The following is a 20931-nucleotide window of genomic DNA, read 5'->3' on the forward strand; positions in this document are numbered from 1 at the left end:
CAACAGTTCTGTTGTATCCGTTCTGTGTAGCTTGAGCTTTAGTATCTAGCCTTACGACCCTGCAGTAGGGATAAAAGTCAAACCTGGTGTGTTATCATACATCTGAACTATTATTAACATGTAATTTTGCCTTTGTCTGGACATTTGTATACTCTTTGTTTATATCTGTAATCCTGCTGCTACATTAAATGAATTTTGAAAAACTGAAAATATCTTTTTATTTGCATCTTTTCACCACACTGAAAAGTTTATATACATCCTTTCAAACAATTATTACACACATTCATAGAAATTATACAGTAAATTCAATGGGGCTTCAGGTATTGGGGAAAATCTGTTCATAGTTTACTGATTCTTCTGTGTAGGATCTGTTGGAAGAATGCTAGTGGGTCCTCAGAGTCAAAGCCAACTTCAAACTCGGGTTTCTTTTTAAGAGCAAGGACAGCAACCAGGATGGCCAGCAAGGCAGTCAATCCCCATATGTGATATTGGCTTCCCAAATCAGTGTCCACAAAATAAAATGAGTGCAGCAGCCCCGACATCCCAACGACACCATATGTAGAGTGGTGGTCCTCCTTGCTGGTGAAGAAGTCCAATGGGACTGTGAACACAGCACTGACCTCAGCTGGGTTTGGACTGGGACAAAATGACTCCTCTATGAAGCCAACAACTGGGGTCACCAACAGACCGGTCTGTTGACAAAGAATGACAATTAGGAGGGGGTGATTTGAGAAAATGAATAAGACTCAAGTCAGTCAATACTCTTAAAGAAAATCATGTTTTATTCTACCTTATTAATGATTGGAAACAGCGTACAGACCACCTGAACGTCATCAGGTGATAGACCTATCTCCTCCTCCGCTTCTCTCAGAGCTGTGTCCACATCGTCATGGTCACTGGGGTCTCTCTTTCCACCTGGGAAACACACCTCACCAGCACTGGTCCTCAGCTACAAAGAAAGAAACATAAATAAGATGGATTTACAGGATAGATGAAGACAGTGACTGAGAGATAGCATCCATCTCAGTGTTATCTCAGCTGCTACAGGGTGACGGGAAGGGTACATCTTGGACAGGGCTACACAGACACAATCATATGCATTCACCTTCACACCTATCAGCCATTTAGAATCATCCATTAACGTAACCCCACTAACTGCCGTCTATGGGAAGTAGCCATGCAAAACGTCAGACATAAAGACCCCAGCCAGATGGTGGGTTCAGGCCCTGGACCACCTTGCTGTGAGGAAACAGTGCTTGCCACAATACTGCCCGTGGAAAGACAGTAGCAAGACTGAAAGTTGGTAAGATGTTAGTGAATCGACCTATATGCATTTATGTATGTTTTGGAGATGACTTTTTGACATTTTGGGGGAAGTTAGTGGGATGGACAGGATTAGGAATGAGTACATCATAGGGATAGTTCGGGTTAGAGGCAAGGCTGGGACGGTTTGGAAGTGCAGAGAAGAGAGGGTGCCTGCATTGGAGAAGGATGTTGAGGACATGCACGGAGTTGGTGTGACAGAAAAGGAAGCTGGGGATAGCGGTCAGATAAAGGTAGATGAAATGCTGTGGCGAACCCCAGATAGAGAAGTGAGAAGAAACCGCATTTACACACTCAAGTTACCTCTTTTGAACGCAGCGTCAGCAAGGTGTACAGCCGCCCACTCCTCACGAACAGCGGGATCAGCACAGAAGCTCTGGGCAGCAATGGCAGATAGGAAAACTTATCTCCTATGTCAAACTGCTTTAAAATGCCTATAATCTCTTCTTTAACGTGCATGATAGTGAGTGACCTGGTTAAAGTCCAAGTCTTGAACAATCTGGTACGACTTATTATTAAATAAACACAAAATCTTGGAAAACAAACGTTGACAGCTAAAAACAATACTGTTATGCTTACAGTGAAACTAACGTTAGCAGCAGAGCTAAGTCTAATCAGTCCATGGTAGTTCAGAAAACACCTGCGTTGTAGGAAAGCTAATGTGTATATAATGGTAAACTTTCCCAATACCATTCGCCCTTCTTTGACAGCTACTTCCTGCCCGAGTTTAAGCTAACACCAGAAACGGATGTGATGTCGAATTGCGACAACTTCCGCTTTAGACACGTTATTCAATTAGCTAAAGCATTTGGTGTTGATGCTTGAGCCTCAAAAAGAGTACAAGTGTATTTTGAGAGTGTTTGATAATTTAAAACATTCTCTAATAGGATCACGGAGATTATCATGACTGCGGAGAAACTCGAGAGAGGGTATTTTTGTCGCGTTAGTCTCCTCTCTGCTGCCTCCTTTAGAGGTCGCCATAGTGTATCATTTACCTCCACATCACCCTATCCGTAGCTTTCTCCTCTGTCTCACTAACCCACTGTACATACTCCTTCCTCTTTTCCTCAATCTTCAACATCCTTTCTCCAGTATATCCGCGATCTATCATCTGCACACATCCAAACCATCTCAGCCTCGTCTCTCCAACCTGTCCATCTGATGTACTCATTTGCTAATCCTGTATATCCTGGTTACCTCCAGCTCAGCCTCCTTCCTGATACAATCCCAACTGTACTTGTCATTCTTAACCACAGTCTTGCTGCCCTGAAACATGTCCTACACCCCCCCTCACATCCTTTTTTCTTGCCACTCCTATTTCACATAGTACCACAGTCAAGTGTGTTTTGGTAATTAGTTTAAAGTAGGCCTATTACTTTTGTAAAAACATGCATAAATGCAGTGTTACTCCCTCTTCTGGGAAAATAGAAAACAGACTCGAGGTTTCACTGGGATTTGTATTGCTGTAAAGAGATCCTTGGTGAAAACATTGGACATGAATCAAAACATACAGTACATGACAAGTCATTTTATGGCATAATGAGAGGATATGTCTTCAGTATAAATCCAAACTGAAACATTCAAACATTCGAAGGCTACAAATAATCTGACAGCTCACTGAAAATAAAGCAGTAGCCTGAGATGTGTGTACTTCCATAAGAGCAAATTAATTACATTTTTTTTATCTCCACTTCTATTCAAAACTGTTATTTACACCTTCAGTCTTAACATAAATTCAATAAATTGACAACCAAAATATTGATAATATACAGAATTAATCCCACTTATAAGGGGGGAAAGAAATGTTCTTAAAGTTAGTTACAACCCACAAGTCACTTTTTGTGGATTCGCATATAGAAAAATAAATACGTTTCAAAACACAGCAAAGCTAACGAGGCTCGTCACAGTGGTCCAAGTCTTCAGCGATTCAGACATCGGCCTCTGCAGCACTTCATCTGCTCACACTTTGTACTTCTCCTTTGCTTGGTCATTCAGTATACAGATGTGCTGAGGAAAAGAAGAGGAAAAAACATCAACAGAAATGCTGAATATTATAACACTGGTTTCACTAAAAACCAGTGACACCAAACATGGCAGCCTCATGGTGCGTAAGCAGGCAGAACATCAGGACCCTGAAACTGCAGTTGCCTTTTTTTTTTTTACACCTCTTTTATTCCTACTGCAGCAAATATTTAAGGCCAAGTTATTTTCAGAAATACCTTAACATTTTAATACAACACTACACAACCATATAAAAAAATAAATAAATAAAAAAAAAAATCATTTGTTGCCCAATCCTGTAACTATACAAAACACTATAAATATACTTTTCCACTTTGAAGATTTGAGGATAAAGTGACTAAAATTAACATCAACAGTCTGCCTAAATAATGTCATGATTAGGTTAAAATTGGGACTCTGGTGGGTGACTATGTATGTAAGCATAACTGGTCCACATATTGTTATGGCACAACTAGTGCACTCAAACTAAGCTAAAGAAAATGTAATCCCACTTAGACCATTTAGAGAAAAAAAAAAATTTTCCTTTCAGTGAAGGTCAAAATCAGTTTTTAATGCAGGATAAATCCTGATAATTCATATTAGATGGGTCCTCAAAACAACCATGTAAAAGCAATAATATCTAAAATAATTTCATCTTAGGGCAGACAGATAATTTGTGAAATATCAAGCCAATTACTCATTCAGTATCTCAGGTGCACTTGTTCTTGTGAGCATGTAAAAACATCTAACATTTTCCACACCTCTGTAAATAGAATGGTTTGGCACTTGTGCACTTTGGTTTTCTACTCTGAGCACTCAAAGCACTTTTTAACTACACGCACCATTCACCCTATCACACACATTCACAAACTTGCATGCCAATGGACGCATGGGGGCAAATCAGGGTCCAGTATTATACCAGCTTGCCAGCGATTATTAGAACCACAGCTATCTCCAGTGGATGTTGCAGTAATCCAAACCAGCTAAATCTGTGTTAAAAATCACCTTTATAATAGGAGACCTTGAGTAATCAACTTCCAAAAAACACTTACACTGAGATCTCTGAAGTACTCGTTGTAATCCAAAGCATAGCCAACCAGAAAGGCATCCGGTACCTCAAAACCGATGTCTGGGGGAAAACAAACAAACAAACAAACAAACATTATAATATGTATTTATATTATATAAGTAAAATCACATGGATACTGGAGTGGTTGGCACTGTACAAAGCTAATAGTATACTAATAACCTTCATCAGGAAGTCAGTGGGTCTGTGGAACACAACACAGGAAACAAAATCGAAGGCAATCACTTAAGTTGCCATCAAATGCAGAATATACCAAAGTGTCCCCGCTGCTGTTCTGCATAGGCCTCAACCCTCTAAGCCAGCTCATCATTAAGAGCTGATACGATGGATATGAAGGGGTGCAGTTGCCAGAAGATAAAATAGCAGATATATAGAACAACTATAAGTACCTGTATATCCCACAGGCCAACGAGAACCATGACAAAGTCGCACAAAGATCAGCCACAGCCATATACCTCCAAAAGGTATTGTAGGTTCTAAGAAGCTAGCTGAACAGAAGGAATAAGATCCAAGCCATCAATGTCTGTGCCCTATCGATCATCAGATACCCAGTTTGAATAATAAGCTGACCACAGGAGGAGAGAGATGGCACTCATGTCAAGACACCAAAACTCCTCACAATGCACGGAGCTCTCTACCTGAAGTCTAGCACCCTGAGGGTTTATGAGCAACAGAAAAAAGGAACGGAGAGGATTAGTGAGTGCCAAGAATACCTCAGACAACTGAGGATACTTGGGGAACAGGACGAGGAACTATCATGGATGACCAAACCCCTATGGGAATCTGTTCCTGGAATGTACCATCAACGGATAGAGGAAGGAGCTGGCATTAAGAAATACTACCAGTGGATAGAAAAGGATGGCTTAGAGGAGAGTTCTGATCATAGCAGTATAACAACAAGGTCCTATCAGAGCTTGACTTCTAGACAGACAAGCAGCTGCTGACTAACCAACCAGACATAGTGGTGGTTAACAAGGTGCATCTGTGATAGATGTGGGGATCTCAGCCGACAGCAACTAAGAAGAAACACAAAAAATAGAGAACTAGCAAGGGCAGAAGAAACAACTGGAGCAGATGGGAAAGGTAAAGTCTAAAGTGGCTGCAGTGATAGGAGCATTAGGAGCTGTGAGAAGAGGAAATCTCCCTATGTAATATCACTGATACAAGGGGTTATAAATAAGAGAAACCAGAAGCTACTTTTAAGACCACTGGAAGAAAACAAGCAACAAACTGGCTCTGACATAAACAAGCAGTCACTGCTCTTTTATGGTCTCAGCGGAAAGTCAAAACACTTACAGTAACAGCTGTCCTTGAGGGACGATCTTAAAGAGATTACCCAACTCAAACCTAAAAGCATTACATAATCATAGATGGTGTGAGCAGGGGGTTATAAGGCTTGCATTAGTACATAAGTGCCAGGCTCGGCTACATTTAGAGTAGATTTCCCTGAGATTAATTATAATCCTGCTTTATTAAAATTTTCACTGGGTCTTCGAAGAGTCGCAAATGACTGAAAGTCACAAATTGAGCCATACCATTCGTCACTACACAGAGAATGTAGAAGAAAAATAAGAGGTTCTCACAGTCTGGTCTATATCCTGAACTTCTTGGGGTCCTCTTCACCAGGAGACTAGAATGATAAATGCGGAAAGCTTTATGAGGAAGTCAAAGACAAAAAGCTGTCATCAAAACAAAGACTGTTCAGGTCACGTTTTACATCTTTCACTGCCCTGTTACATCCACCCATAGATGGCTATTTGCAGTCCAAGATTAAACTTTTTTTTTTTTTTTAGCTTATGGACCCATGTACAGACAAAACTGGGGAATCCTATTTCACAAAATAAATTTTTTACTGTGGTAGATTCTAGAAAATGACAATTCTAACTGAAAAAAATAGACGCTTGTGGATTGTAAAAGTGTCTGTTCAGCTGCAGTGTGCTCGAAAGACATTTCAGTGGTAGATATTGCAAAACCTCAGGGGGAACAGAAAATAATCACATGGTTCGAAATCACACTCAAGTGGGAGGAGTTTTATTTTTTCCTGTGGTAAACTACCCCTTAAAAGTCTATAATTCTATTTAAATGGGTATGACAAAAAACTGATAGGAGACTATTACACGGCACACATAAAAGCCACAGAGATGTCCCTCCCAAACTACTGTAAGTGGTGCAAACAGAGGGGAACTGTATCGGCTGAGCACTTTTCCTGTTTTAACCTGCTATCAGGAATACATCAGAGAAATGGCCTCTGCCTCCACAGTGCAGTTAATAGAACTGCAGATTAACTCTTAAGCTGCTCCATCCTTCCGTCACATCACATCTCTAATACAGTCCTAAAGGAGAGTACCCGTTAGTTAGATGCATTTTGTCTCTCTGAAGACATACCAGCCAGTTACTGTGGAGGTCTGTAATTCAGTCTCATGCACTATAAACAGCATCTGAGGGTGCCTACCTTACAACTTTAACCATCTTAGGATTACATTCACTCAGTAGAGAAAGTAGTGTTTCCATCGTCCTTCCTGTCTCCACAATATCCTTTCAACAAGGCCGGAAGTGGTCGAATTAGAGATGTAAGCACAAATAAGCATCTATCAGATATCATGTCTGATATTTAATGTTAAAAGCAAGCAAACATAACTGTAATTTAAAACCACTACAGTAGCAGTAATAAAATATGAGTATTTAATGTTTTATTTAACCCTAATAATAGAGATCATGTTTTAGATGATTCATTCATCATTCAGCCACCTGAATGATAATAACAAGAGCTTACCTCAACAATCAAAACATTCTGCGGAGCAAAAAAACAGAAGCAAAGTTAATAATTTAAACCTCTATGAAGAAGACAGCAGTATTTCTCTGTGACAGAAAGACTAACCTTGCCTGCGAGATTGGACAGCTCATCCCCTCCAATGACTTTAACATTGTTAGTTGACTTATCATTCTGGGGGGGCACAAAAATGAGACAGTATCCATAAGCTCAAACTCCCTCATAATGAAAGTTTTTATCAAAAAAAAAAAGTCTACTTTTCCAAAATGCCTCTGCACTGCAGCGATTTTTAACAAGAATGCTCTCATTTGTACTTCTGCCAACTCCATTTCCCTCCGCTCACATCCATGAAATGAGAAAGGCGGCTTACGCAGTAGCTCTTCACCCTAATGAAATCCACTGTCAGCGGGACTGATTTATCACTGTTCTGGTTCAGTGATTTAATGTAGTCGAGGAGGTCTGCAAAAAACTTGTAGCCGCCTTTCAGCACACACAGAGCTACAATGTGGTGTCCCCCCATGTCTCGAATGATGTCGCGGGCCAGGCGCTCTGTCCTGCATCAAAGAGGAGGTGGGAGAGAGAAACAGTGACAGCACTGTAAATCATAATGACGCCTAGTTCTTAAATGATGGGGAGAATATCCTTTAAGTGATTTTGCACTTTAGCACTACTGGCATTGAGTCTTCATATGCCCTCAAACCCACATACAAATCCACCCCTGGTTGTGGCTAGCAGTATTTTGTATAGTGCACACCTGTTTTTCATAGCACACATTCTGAAAACACGAGTCCGCTCCACTAAGTACCTCACGATTGCAGCAGTTTCCCATCATCAGTACACCTGTGCAACAAAGATGTCTGCTGTGAACCCCAACCCCCCCCAAAACAAAACAAACAAAACAAAAAACCCAGCCAGAGAGGTGACAAATCACTTTACCTGTCCATGATGAGTCCATGTGGGATAATCACCTTGTCCAAATCGTTCTCATAATGTCTGGGAACACAGAAAAGGTCCAGGTCGTGGCCTTTCTCATCATCAGCTATCTGGAACCATAAATTGAAATGCGCAAACTATTTGGCACTGACAGATAATGTGCGCCAAAGATGCGTTAAATCAAAGTGAAGCCCCCCACCCCCGGCAACACCGAGCCTCTCAACCACCTGTTTACCCAATTTACTGGGCGAATTAGTGGTAGGGTGGCGGTAAGGTAAAAAGGCATGACAGCTTAGATTGCGAGGGAAAAGCTCGTGCCTCCTCCCTTCTATTTAAAAGGGCCTACCGTGCCCCGCGCACAACCACACCCCGACAAGTACGAAACACCCCAGCCCGGAGAGAGGACGGCAGCTGGCAGCCTCACCTGCAGATAGGAAGCCATGACACCCCCGGCGGCCGTCCGATCCGTTCAGTCGCAGCGAAAAATCTGAACAGTCATGCTCAGGTCCTGAGAGACGGGGAAGAGGAGGGGTGTGTGGAGGTTTGATGACAGGAGGCTGCACGAGCGGCTCTCCTCTTTTCCTTTTTCTTTTTTTTTTTTTTACGGACTGCTTGTGAGCTGGAGCGGCACACGCGACGCTCCTCCGCCGGGTTTTAAGCCCTTTACGTCAGAATCCAGTTTGTCTTTCCGATAATCTGATTTGTCCCACACAACCAGGGCTTAAACGCGCTATGGTGGTGTTACTCCTACTCGTATATTTTGGTAAGTGAAAGAGCGAGAAACTTCCAGCGCTGGGGAGAGGCTGCAGATGACGCAGTTTAAAAAAAACAAAAACATGCCAGGTGACGGCTCCTCCTCATCAAAGAGCTGTGCGCGAGCGTTTATCACGCATCTGTGCTCCGCAATGATTTCACAGACAAGCCCAATACATTAATTAAACCGCTTTTAATTTGACAATATGTGCTAGAAATGTTTCCTGTAGCTTAATTCAAATTTAAAAAATCAGAAATGTTAAATGATTATCACAGTTGTAATTAAAGTGTTTTTATTCTTTACTAATGCAAAACTTGTGTATGAAAGAATAAGTGTGAAAAAGTTATACTGAAACAGGCAATTCACTGGGTTATTACTCATTAAGGTGCTAGCTGTGTCTTTCAGACTAGTCAGAACCTTTGCTGAGGACATTGCTTTGCATCATCTGCTTGATGAGCTTCAAATGTGAAAACAAATTGTGTGCAATTTCTAAAAGATCTAAAGTATTTTCTTTTCCCATTATGCTCTATTAATAACAGTTTCTCTACAGGGGAACATTATTCCCCTGGCTTTCTTGCCTTAAGTATTTAAATTAAAGCTTAGTTTTGCTGTATTTATGTAGTATCGCTTTAAAACAAGTCAGCTATATCAGTTGACAGTTGGCAATTTGTCAAGTTAAAACTGCCCTACCAGTTTACACAAACACACACAGCGTAAGCACTTGCACATTTGTTTTTCTCCAAGGGGGGCGATCGTGGCTCAAGAGTTGGGAGTTCGCCTTGTAATCGGAAGGTTGCCGGTTCGAGCCCCGGCTTGGACAGTCTCGGTCGTTGTGTCCTTGGGCAAGACACTTCACCCGTTGCCTACTGGTGGTGGTCAGAGGGCCCGGTGGCGCCAGTGTCCGGCAGCCTCGCCTCTGTCAGTGCGCCCCAGGGTGGCTGTGGCTACATTGTAGCTTGCCATCACCAGTGTGTGAATGTGTGTGTGAATGGGTGGATGACAGGTTGTGTAAAGCGCTTTGGGGTCCTTAGGGACTAGAAAGCGCTATACAAATACAGGCCATTTACCATTTCTCCAACTCAACTTCCCCTTCCATAATAATAAGTGGAGTCACAATTCTAAAATTATAACAGTGACTTTACCACATGTCTGCTTTTAAATATTAAGGATAAACAATGTGTAAAAATGTAAAGACAGAATCAGAACAATCATCTTATAATATGATCCAAGTTTAATGAGTGATACAGAAACATTTCCTCGAACATACAAAAAAAAAAAAGAAAAGAAAAAAAGCAACACCGGGTGTTTGCAACATCGAGGCTATGGCAACTATGAAAACAGGACACAGCATGTTCTCACACTGGCCAACACCGACGAGCAAACAACATCATCTCTGTAGGATAACAAGTCTTTGAGAGTGCCGTTTGTGACCATGAGACCAAATCTCAAATGACACCGTTCCCCATATAGAGTCCTACTTTTAGCCCGAGACCCACATACAGAGCTGTGCCTGTGGACATAAAGTAGAGCACCATCCAGAAGATGGCGGTGTGATTTGAGAGAGGACCGCAGAGGAAGAATGCTCACTATTTTTTCTTCTTCTCATCTTTCTTGGCACCGTCTGCTTTCTCCTTCTCTTTTTCTTTCTCCTTGTCATCTTTTTTCTCTTTGTCATCCTTCTTCTCTTTCTTGCCTTCCTCCTTTTCCTGTCCTTCCTTCTTTTCTGCATCTCGGTTGGAAATCTTGTTGTTGATCAGGTTGTGCAGAGCCACCACAGAGCGTATGAGCGAGGCCAAGTAGACCACCAACATCTGGTCATTGGTCTTTAGGTAAAAGGCTTTTGTGAACTCCTGCAAAATAAAAAAAACTTACATATTATCCCAGCAAACATCTTAGTAGTTTATTATGTATAATAAAAGACATTTAATATTGCTATTTGATGCAGTATTTGACCACAGATTTTTACGATAAGACCCCCCCCCCAAACACACACAGAGCTCATATTCACACCAAAGGTTTTGTTTATCACAGCAATTAAAAACACATTAGTAAGGCATATGAATATTTTATCACGATATTGAAAATGCCAGTTCATTTTTGAGTTTTGTTTAAAAACACTATCACACTAAACACAGTTTTCCTTATTACGTTTCTGCATTGATTATTAAAGTATTTGTAAAAATTTAATGAAAAGAAAAGAAAAAAAAAGGTAACAGCCACATCTTTACTTTATTTTTAATCTGGCAGCTTTTTAAGTGCAAGAGATTATAAAACACGTATAGCTGTATGCTACTTTGGGAATTTCATGTTTGCACTAAATTAAAGATTAAACAGACCTCAAACATAAACAACTTACCAGTAGATTTACATCAGGCAGCAGGTTGAAAACATCCTGCAGCTGGTAGATGATCTGGTGGTTGATGGGAAGTTTGCCAGCAGCCACCCTCTCTAGGTAAGAGCGGATGTCCAACAGCTTAGAGTTGAGTCCCTTTAGGCCGTGAACCTGGTTTGTGATGCGTTGTGATAGTGTGCCCACCGTTGTATCTTTGATGTCTCTGTAGAGACAATGCAGTGGTTGCTAATGTGATGTATCCTCAGCACAACCACATTACACTTGGTCAGAGGCGCATGTTCACTAAAGACAGTGAGTAACAAAGACTGCAAGAAATTGATCAGCACAGTGGACAAAAGATATGTTATTCCCTCTGACAAGAACAACTAAATATTGCATGGGACATGAAGAGGTATATCACAACTCATGAGAACTTTGTCACTTCACATCCATGCAGTTACAAAGGATTTTATATTTTGCCTTTTATGCATTTAAGCCAGCTGAATAAAAATTTTATATGTTGGCAAAAACGTTTTAATTAAAAGAAATGAAGCACAGTGTAAAAGTGAACGCAGTGCCCGGTTAATTTAATTGTGTGTTAAATTTTGGTCCAATTTCTTTATTTCTATTTTTCTTCTTCTGAGAGGTGCAATTTAGGCGAACGAGGATGAATGTTATGTTGATACAGAGATTTTTACATCAGCAGGAACATGAAAGCATAGTTATGTTTATATCAAAGTCTAATTAAAACATTTTTGTCACTAAAATCAATTTTTATCTCAACACCAATCAAAATAATTGTGATAAAATTTGCCATAATCATGCAGCCCTAGCAATGCACAGTTGATGCTCTGTACTGTTATACCACTTATTGTTTGTTTATTGAAATTTCTATTCCACTAACAGTGTAGCATTAATGTGTTTAAATTCAAATGTTTGTTCAGTACCTCAGCAGGTGCTCCACTCCCACTTCTTCTGCTTCCTCAGCTCCAATCTCACTGGTGACATGTTCAAATGTCTTGGACGTAGGAGTGCCATCCTAGAAAGAAGGAATTATCCATATGAATTAAGATTTTTTTAATCTGATCTGAGGAAAAACAACTAAACAAAGTACTTGTTCCAACTTTTTTTGCCCCTTAGCGATCACTTACATCATGGATTTCCTCCACAGAGATGTATGCTTCTGTGGGCAGACCGAGATCTTTGGGCTTTACGTCTATGATGACCAACACCTGGAAGTGTAGAACAAACGTTTATGTCAGAATGATTAGAATTAAAGCGAGCTGATGTCCACAAACATGCACATTAATACAAGGAAAAAGCAAATCAGTTACTTACCGAATTGGTACAGTACCGCTTGATGAGCTCATTGATGGCAATGTCATTCTTGTGTAATTTGGGTCCTGTGTGGTACCAGCCAACTATTCGTTCTCTGGCTGAAAAAGTGAACGCAAATGTATGAATGACACACTAACATTAAAAACATACTAATTTAAGAGACAGAAGCACTGCTTTTACCATTAACTTTCTTGAACATGCCATACATGTTCTCCAAGTAGTCATGGTCCAGGAACCAAACTGAGTCATCCCTGTCATCCTCATCAAATGGCACTGGGGAGGAAAAAAAACAAAAACAACTTGAGAGTGTGTTTAAAAACTGGCTCAGAATACATATTCTGTGCTGTAGCAGGAAGTAATGAGACATGAGACAACCCTGACTTAATAGATGTTCTTAAACTGGTACATCACTTATTTTTACACTGGTGTCCTGTAATCGCTTAATAGTTAGAACAAAGAAAAATAATAATTAAATGAATAAGGATATGGCGCAGGGGAGGAGAATGTCAGATAAATACTGGGGAGCAAGAGCATATAGGGATTTGTAGGTGTGAAGACCCCATTATATCCACTGTATAGCAAAGCTGAATATAAACTGACGTCACATCTGCTGTCGCAAGTCTGTTTCTGCCAGCTGTGCACCTCTCAATTTTTGTAATCTGGTGTGTTGTGCCACTGCAGACTTGTGTTGAAGACACAAGTGTGTAACTGTCAGTTTTGACCACTGTTTTAATGCTATATCACTACAAAAGAGATTCACAGCTTATACAAAGGGAGATGTTGCATTAGTCTGAGAAGATGAGACTTTGTGGAAAAATGCTTTATTTTTGCTTTTGACTTCTCTTCCTCCTATATCAGCGCTGATGTGGAGATTTTGTCTGATCAATTATTCAGAAGAACACTGCACCGGCTAAATTATACACTGGCTGTGTGCTGACGCTACCGATAGCACATGAAGTCACCAACGTGACCAGTGTACTGAGCCCTTAAAGGTAGTGATGATGTGTTGTCAGGACAATCTGGGTAAAAACTGGCTGTTATGAACGCACTGCGCCATGTCCAGGCACATACAACTTCATAAAAATGATTCCAAGCTTTAAAATGAAAACAAACATAAGTGTTTGAACAAATGTTTTATCACTGCTTTAGAAACAGCATTTGTCTATATTAACATGGCAGAAAATGAATCAGGTTGGTCACCCATATGTTTAGTGGACATGCTTGTGTCAAAAAGAGGTTGAAAAGCAAAGGTCAGAAACAGAATACCAGAGATTTCTTTACTTCAAATGACAAAGATGTTTAATGGTTATTAAATGCAAGAAAATAAAATAAAGCAGAAATCACAGACTGTGAGATGCTGCTGGACTTGGTAGACAAAGTTAAAAGTTAAAAGATATGTGGGAATAAGATAATCAAGAACCTAACACAGGCACTGGAGTCATAACGTGTCCGTTTCTGACTGTTCTAACTAAAACACATTCCGTGAACATATATTTTCTAAAGATATAAACATATTACAGTGGAAATGGACAGTGTAAATGCTTGGCTTAAGTATTTTAAGGTGAAAAGATGTCTGAGGATGTACTTTACCTGCAAAACTATTTGAGACGTCCAGAACTTTTTTCTGCCATGACCCCAGGAGGACACCGACCACTCGTTTCTGATTTCCCACTTTTCCTATCCTGTAGATTCAAGAATTTAAAAAAGAAACGAGCAGAGGAAGCTGTTATCGTCACAGATTTCTGTAAAAATGTAATCAATGGAGCCCATACAGTCTGACTCGTTAGCTAACCTGTAAGCTAAGCTAGAGTCAGTGCACAGCTCCGTCATGTTTAATGACACCAGATCAAACTGTTCGGGTACGTGGATTAGTTTGTAGAAATGCTAATGAATAACATTGTTTTAAGGATTCATTAACAGCTCATACAGTACATTGACACTTTAAGAAGCTAACTAGCTAACGGCACTCTGACTCAGCATGGCTAACCTTAGCTTAGCCTAGCTGCGGCGTCACACTTCAGGACACTTTGGAGTCCAATATTGATAATAAGACGGAACTTAAATACAGATCTCACTGACCTGTTGAAATGATCCACCACGCTGAGCAACACAAGGGGGTGAACGACCACATTTTCCACCGCTAACTCCGGCATTTTCGCAGGCAGGATAAACAGAACACAACACACCTCCACACAATGACGGCTACGCTACACTTCCGCTCGCTCCTGACGTCTCTTCCGTTTCTCTTGGCAACAGAGAGACCGTAGAGACGCACAAAAAGAGCAAGAAGGCCGACGAAATGGTACGACTTTATGAACAACTTTTAATTCAATTCAATTCAGTTTTATTTATATAGCGTCAAATCACAACAGCAGAAGCCTACATAATGATAACTTTAATTATGTTTATGTTTACCAAACAAGGTGAACAATACATCAACCTGCCAGTACTTATCAGCTACCGTTCTTTTTAAGGGGATACAAGTATTATAACAGGTTTACAACCCGAAATGATACAAACCACTATCAAATAACCACTCAAAGTAGGAGTCTTGGCTTTATATTTAATTTTGTGTTCATTTACTATGTTATATTTTTATTTTCTCTTTACTACATTTCAGTAATATTATACGAAACTAATCACACAATCACGATGGATTATGAACTATATAAGACAGAAAGCCTTAGTATTTGTTCTGTCATTTGATTCTAGCAAGCTACACTTAGTATCTGAAAATGAATGACACTTCCGATAAGTAAGTAAAGTCAAATGGGGGTGACTTTACTCTCATTACTTGAGTATGCCTGCTGCCACTTATACTTGTAAGACATTGTTATAAATCATTCCAATTTGTTATCACACTAACAGTCGAGAAGCAGGGTGTAAATAGGCCACATACATTAATAAAAATGTCCTTTTTTTTTCTTTTAGAATATATTTAACATTTTCTAACTTTAAATGGGACACGAAATCCCTCAACCATCAGGTTGATTACAGTTTTATCAGTTCTGGAAAAGCCACATTTTTTATGTAAACGTGCGCCTGATCGTGTTTTTGGTTGAGCAGGGTGAGGAAGTTGAGGCACAAATGAAGAGGATTGAAGCCACTAAAGGTGTTATTGGAACGCTAGTCGTCGATCCAGATGGTAAGCAACACCAAAAAGCAGAGCAGTACTGCTCAGAATGATGCTCTGTCGCTTTTTTTCACAGAGGAAATAAAATATTCATGGATGTTATAATTAGTTGAAATGGAAGAAAGTTAATTAAGGTAAAAGACAAAAATAATGGTCTGCGGCAGCTTAAAACCCTCTTTTGGTGTCAAAAAGTTACTGTTGGGGTTTTCCGAAGAGGCACGGTGTTAGTTTTGTAGCTGATAGCTATCGACAGTTCATTTCAGTAAATAACTAGCAAGAGCAGCGCAGATTAGTGGCTCCATGAAGGATTACAAAGGAGCAAGTTATTGCCTAACAAAAACAACACAGTGTAACTGCATGGTTAACACGTTTTCTTACACCAACACTGTTTGCCATTAGAACGTGAGCATGTGCGTGAAGAACGATCCAAATCGCTCTGTGTACACACTGCTGAAAAAAGGTGTGAAGAGATGTTTTCATTTTGTATTGATCTCTGTGCAGAAATGCAGTTAAAAAGCTGAAATGCAGCTCAGTTTTGCTCAGTTTCAGTAAAATACTATTACTACAGAGGACCAGAAAGGGACTCAGCTCTAAACATTCTACATGAGGACAGAATGAAGTGTTATAGGACAGAGTGCTGTGCTCACAGCTTTGAGTCATCCACCCGCCACAAAGCACTTTCAGTGCTCAGTTAAAGTAGAAAAATGCCGTGTAAGTACCAGTCTATTTCCATTTAAAATTACACACTCTCTGATAACATTTAGCCTTCTCATTTCAAATAACTGAGCACTCTAACTGTCACAAACCCCCAAAACAATATAATGTCACCTTTTACTATGTTAAATTTACTGTTAAACTGCTTTCAGTACCATAACCGATACCGTGCCTCTTCATTAAATCCCAACAGCTGCTTTTTAATGCCAAAAGATAGTTGTGCTCTAGAGGAGAGCATTAATAAATCTGGCCCATGGACACAGTTATTATTGTAGTTCATTTGTATTTGGTTTCCCTTTCAGAGAACTACAGCGAAGCCACGGTACAAGATGCATTAGGCAACTGAGATATTTTTTTTAAATAATAGATTTGCAGTGTTTAAGATTTTTTGTCAAATTATGCAGTCATAAAGCTCTGCAACACCAAAGATCATTTTTATGTAGTTTGTTTTTCTCCTTCTCTCAGATCTGTAATATAGAACATTTAAATGGGGCGACCGTGGCTCAGGGGGTTGGGAACCGTATCTGTAACCGGAAGGTCGCCGGTTCGATCCCCTGGCTCTCTGTCCTGGTCGTTGTGTCCTTGGGCAAGACACTTTACCCTACTTGCCTACTGGTGTTGGCCAGAGGGGCCGATGGCGCGAAATGGCAGCCTCGCTTCTGTCAGTCTGCCCCAGGGCAGCTGTGGCTACAACCGTAGCTTGCCTCCACCAGTGTATGAATGCAAGAGTGAATGAATAGTGGCATTGTAAAGCGCTTTGGGTGCCTTGAAAAGCGCTATATAAATCCAATCCATTATTATTATTAAATATCTGTGAAAATGCAACAGTTGAGAGAAAAAATGACTAAAAAAATGAGAGCAGATTAATGTCTGAATGTTACAGTATTTAGTAGTAATTTAAAAAAAATACATAACCTCACATGGCATACAGAAGAAGAAAAAATGTGTGCTTAGATCAAGTGTTAGAGTCCAGGTTTACACCGTGGAATAATAATAATAAATAATAATAAAGCAGCTCTCCTCTGGATGAATCCTGCGCTCCACCTGAGCTGTCACATACATCTGTAACTGTGACATTCAAAATTCACTAGAGAATAAGAGAGGGAGTGAGAGGGCCTCAAAGTTAGAGTGTGTGGGCAAGAGTCCCACAGGATAGTGTGAAACAGAGAGAGAAGACATATCCAGGGAGGAGGGAACTGAAAGCACCATGTAAGAACTGATGAAAATGGTCAGACAGATGACTTTATGTTTGTAAATTTAATCTGTTTGATCACTTTTGCTCAGTTATTCCTGATCAGTGTGTGTAAACAAGTAACAGCTCAAACATGTGCATGACTGATGCTCTCAGCTATTCAAATAGGAAGCACTAAACCTCTGCCAAAAAGAATATTTATCCAGGAAAATATTAAAAATACAGTCTGAATGTCTGATGAATTTCTGAATGAATGAATTTCTTTTAAGGTGTTCCCATCAGATCAACTTTGGATCAGTCCATGACTCTACAATATGCAGGGCAACTTCGACAACTTGTGGTATTGGCCAGAAGCGCAGTCAGAGATATTGATCCTCAGAATGATCTCAGTGCCCTCCGAGTCCGCTCCAAGAGCAATGAGATCATTGTTGTAACAGGTGAGTGTAAATTAGTTAGGGTTTGTTGACTTAATGATTTTAGTTGTTGTGATGTAGTTGTTGACTTTTGGCTCAGTTGTTTGCCTGCATTTCCATGGTTCAGCTTGTCTTTTATGTCTCTGCAGAGAACAACTATCTGGTGATAGGCATCCAGAAGCTTCCTGAGCCAGACGTTTCCATGGGCATGGAGGTAGGGGTGTTGGGTGTGTTGCAGCACCACCTGCTAAGTGCAAAAAGAAAAAGAAAGAAAGACAGAAAAGTTTTAAAATGTTTTAAATAATATTTCTGTTGTTATTTATCTTTTCTGCCTTTAAATAACCAGGCACCATGGTCAAATTATGTCACATAGCCTTGTCACCAGGTGCTACAAATGCATCTTTCAACACACAATTGTACGAAAGCAAATTTTAGATTTATTTTTCAGTTTGTTTGTTTGTTTTTTGAATGATTAGCTTGTAAAAAGGTCATAAAGGAAGAGCAGCAGATTGATGAGCTCCATCCTCATACTCATGGAGGCTGCAAACTCTTTGAATTGTCTCCGTGTGTATCAGCGTCTTCTTCCAAATCATAATTTTCCAACTTCCGGTCATGGTTATGGTCAACAATGATGCCAAAGAGTATCACACATCTGTCCCAGATGAATGTTCTAATGGACTCTTTGAACTCATTAGACATTAGTTCCCAGAATCAGGGAATTTATCACCTTAACCTCTGGATGCAAGTCACCTCTGGATCATTATATAATCCAATAAATGTCAAATACGGTGTATGCCTAGCATTGCATATCAGTATCAAATATTTTGAGAACCAATTACATGAAAAAATTTGTTTTTATATCCACTATATGGGTCACTTTTTAACTGTTTCCGTCATATCAAATCCAAATTACCCTTGAGGTAACGTATGTACACACATTCCACTATCTTGACATTGACTCACTATCCACATACTCCCGGTAGGTCTCAGAAACAGCTTCATTGCCCTGATACTTTATTCATCTTGTTCCTCGTCCTCTTTTTCCTCCTGCTGATCAGACTCTTCCTTATCCTCAGACAGGTTCACCCTTGGGACTAGAGTATCCTGGTTGGCTACAGAAGGAGTGAAGTGATGGCTATTGATGTGTGCACGCTGAAAGACATGGATGAGATGAATGTTTCAGCTGAGAGAAGAAAAGAAGGAGGCAAAATAACAATGTCTGTCCTTGAAGCCATTTTTAATCACATCATAAGAAGACCACATACATTGTGAGGCTGTGCACACTGTCACCACTAGATGGCAAGACAGCGTTATTTTTTCAGTTCACTGGTGACACGTTTAAATGTCTTGGATAAATAAACTAATACTTGTCTCGAAATGTTTTGGTGCAACTTAACATTCACTGACATCTTGGATTTCATCCAGGGAGATGTACACTTCTGTATGCCTGACTGAGATCTTTGGGCTTCACGTGTATGATCAACACCTGGAAGTGCAGAAGAAACGTTTATGTCAGAATGAATAGAATTAAAGCGAGCTGATGTCCATAAACATGCAAATTAATAAAAGGGAAAAGCAAATCAGTTACAGTCCAGGTTGGTACAGTACCGCTTGATGAGCTCACTGATATTTTTCAAGAACAGGTTCTCAAAGTTGTCATTGTCCAAGAACCACACTGTTTCTTGTCATCCTCAAGAAATGAGACTGAGGAAAGAAGGTGCTGGCACAGTGAGTTAAAGTATGTATTCACTTTTGATCATTTAGGTCAATACTGTGCTGGAGCAGTAATAACACATGAGTAAAGGCCTGATTTTATGTATATTTTTTCATCTTAAACTGGTACACCACAATGATTGCTTAGTTCAAGAAATTACTCCTACAACTACATAATAATGTCATGCTTTAAAATGAAAAAACAAACAAACAAACAAACAGAAAAAAACAATACCAAGTAAATACAGGTCCATTATTGCTAATACAATACCAATACTGATACTTTTAACCTATAAAGTGTCAAAATGCAAAATATATTTTAAGTTTATTTTGTATTTTTGATTTCTTATGTTAAGTTCCTGTATTGTTATTATTAGTTAGGGTTTAGGATTCAACTTTATTGCCATTACACATGTATAAATACAGGGTAACGAAATACAGTTTGCATCTAACCAGAAGTGCAAGAGCAGTAAGTGCAATAAGAGCAGATTATATACAGATAAGTTAAGTGGAGAACAAATATACAGATATATACAGATAAGGGCAGGATAAATGGTGTAATAGTTATGAACAGAATTATGTACAGAGAGACCAAATATACAGATGAGCTACAGACAAATGTACATTGTGTATACATATGTATACTGTTGTATACATATGTACAGATATACAGATGGCCTGTACAGCATACAGATGTTCTACATTGCTATACAGATGGGCAAATATACAGATGTACTATGAACAAATACACAGATGTGCTACATAAATACATACATAGATGTACCAGTGTGTGGCAAACAGATCTACAGAGTGCTATGAATATATCTACAGTAGTGGAAGCGTAGCGCTCTGAACTGACTATAACAGTGAACAGTGTACGCATTATAACAGAGACTATGTATGTCAGTGTCCTAAAATCTATAGCCGTAACCAATGTGAGAATATGGTGAATATTGAGAATGAATGACAGCAATGATCGTGGTCACTAGGAGTGTAGAAGGATTGAGTGAGTGTGGATGAAAAGGTTCAGCAGGGGACTGAGGTCAGTAGGGTGACAGCTGTGGGACAGAAGCTGTTCCTAAACCTGCTGGTTTTAGTCTGAAGGGTCCTGTAGCGCCTTCTGGAGGGGAGGAGCTGGAAGAGTGTCTTGGCAGGATGAGGAGTCCCTGAGAATGATGTTTGCTTGGCGTAGACATCTATTCTTGTGGACATCCTCAGTGGCAGGAGG

At 39.9% G+C, this 20931-nt stretch overlaps 4 protein-coding genes across 5 annotated transcripts; 1 reads left to right on the top strand and 3 right to left on the bottom strand.

Moving 5' to 3' along the window:
- Positions 1 to 206: 206 nt before the first annotated feature.
- nudt7 (nudix (nucleoside diphosphate linked moiety X)-type motif 7) lies at positions 207 to 2141 on the bottom strand. Its single transcript, XM_080907236.1, has 3 exons — positions 1627 to 2141; positions 791 to 949; positions 207 to 692 (listed from the first exon to the last, which is right to left on the bottom strand). Exons 1-3 carry the CDS (start codon positions 2014 to 2016, stop codon positions 339 to 341), a joined length of 903 nt encoding a protein of 300 aa, XP_080763362.1. The 5' UTR covers positions 2017 to 2141; the 3' UTR covers positions 207 to 338.
- A 619-nt stretch (positions 2142 to 2760) lies between these two features.
- On the bottom strand, positions 2761 to 9935 carry hprt1l (hypoxanthine phosphoribosyltransferase 1, like). The gene is made up of 9 exons (XM_080907246.1): positions 8539 to 9935; positions 8118 to 8224; positions 7552 to 7735; positions 7290 to 7355; positions 7185 to 7202; positions 6864 to 6946; positions 5995 to 6041; positions 4377 to 4453; positions 2761 to 3330 (listed from the first exon to the last, which is right to left on the bottom strand). The coding sequence occupies exons 1-9, from the start codon at positions 8554 to 8556 to the stop codon at positions 3283 to 3285; spliced, it is 648 nt and encodes a 215-aa protein (XP_080763372.1). The 5' UTR covers positions 8557 to 9935; the 3' UTR covers positions 2761 to 3282.
- Positions 9936 to 10081: 146 nt separating this feature from the next.
- Positions 10082 to 14774, bottom strand: psmd7 (proteasome 26S subunit, non-ATPase 7). Its single transcript, XM_080907223.1, has 8 exons — positions 14618 to 14774; positions 14129 to 14220; positions 12719 to 12811; positions 12539 to 12636; positions 12352 to 12432; positions 12148 to 12239; positions 11225 to 11423; positions 10082 to 10718 (listed from the first exon to the last, which is right to left on the bottom strand). Exons 1-8 carry the CDS (start codon positions 14689 to 14691, stop codon positions 10455 to 10457), a joined length of 993 nt encoding a protein of 330 aa, XP_080763349.1. The 5' UTR covers positions 14692 to 14774; the 3' UTR covers positions 10082 to 10454.
- On the top strand, positions 14757 to 19368 carry LOC308412719 (dynein light chain roadblock-type 2-like). Of its 2 annotated transcripts, none has more exons than XM_080907258.1 (5): positions 14757 to 14840; positions 15605 to 15683; positions 17847 to 18014; positions 18140 to 18204; positions 19067 to 19368. In XM_080907258.1, the coding sequence occupies exons 1-5, from the start codon at positions 14838 to 14840 to the stop codon at positions 19115 to 19117; spliced, it is 366 nt and encodes a 121-aa protein (XP_080763384.1). In that variant the 5' UTR covers positions 14757 to 14837; the 3' UTR covers positions 19118 to 19368. The 2 variants fall into 2 exon arrangements, with proteins under 2 accessions (XP_080763384.1, XP_080763385.1); XM_080907259.1 differs by having other exon boundaries at positions 19071 to 19368.
- Positions 19369 to 20931: the final 1563 nt, after the last annotated feature.

Source organism: Rhamphochromis sp. 'chilingali', assembly GCF_963969265.1.
Source record: "Rhamphochromis sp. 'chilingali' genome assembly, chromosome: 2".
NCBI lineage: Eukaryota > Metazoa > Chordata > Actinopteri > Cichliformes > Cichlidae > Rhamphochromis > Rhamphochromis sp. 'chilingali'.

Bases quoted from the DNA above. Each gene is read 5' to 3' on its own strand.
- nudt7 (XM_080907236.1), bottom strand. From the start codon at position 2,016: ATGGTATTGGGAAAGTTTACCATTATATACACATTAGCTTTCCTACAA. The intron at 950-1,626 runs GTAACTTGAGTG...CTTTCTTTGTAG, and splicing joins TGACGCTGCGTTCAAAAGAG to CTGAGGACCAGTGCTGGTGA. The intron at 693-790 runs GTAGAATAAAAC...CTTTGTCAACAG, and splicing joins TGTTTCCAATCATTAATAAG to ACCGGTCTGTTGGTGACCCC.
- hprt1l (XM_080907246.1), bottom strand. The intron at 7,356-7,551 runs GTAAGCCGCCTT...GTGCCCCCCCAG, and splicing joins TTAGGGTGAAGAGCTACTGC to AATGATAAGTCAACTAACAA. The intron at 3,331-4,376 runs GTAAGTGTTTTT...TCTTTTCCTCAG, and splicing joins AGTACTTCAGAGATCTCAGT to CACATCTGTATACTGAATGA.
- psmd7 (XM_080907223.1), bottom strand. From the start codon at position 14,691: ATGCCGGAGTTAGCGGTGGAAAATGTGGTCGTTCACCCCCTTGTGTTG. The intron at 12,240-12,351 runs GTAAGTGATCGC...CCTTCTTTCTAG, and splicing joins CTGTGGAGGAAATCCATGAT to GATGGCACTCCTACGTCCAA. The intron at 10,719-11,224 runs GTAAGTTGTTTA...TTTATTTTGCAG, and splicing joins TGCCTGATGTAAATCTACTG to GAGTTCACAAAAGCCTTTTA.
- LOC308412719 (XM_080907258.1), top strand. The intron at 15,684-17,846 runs GTAAGCAACACC...ATTTCTTTTAAG, and splicing joins GCTAGTCGTCGATCCAGATG to GTGTTCCCATCAGATCAACT. The intron at 18,015-18,139 runs GTGAGTGTAAAT...ATGTCTCTGCAG, and splicing joins TGAGATCATTGTTGTAACAG to AGAACAACTATCTGGTGATA.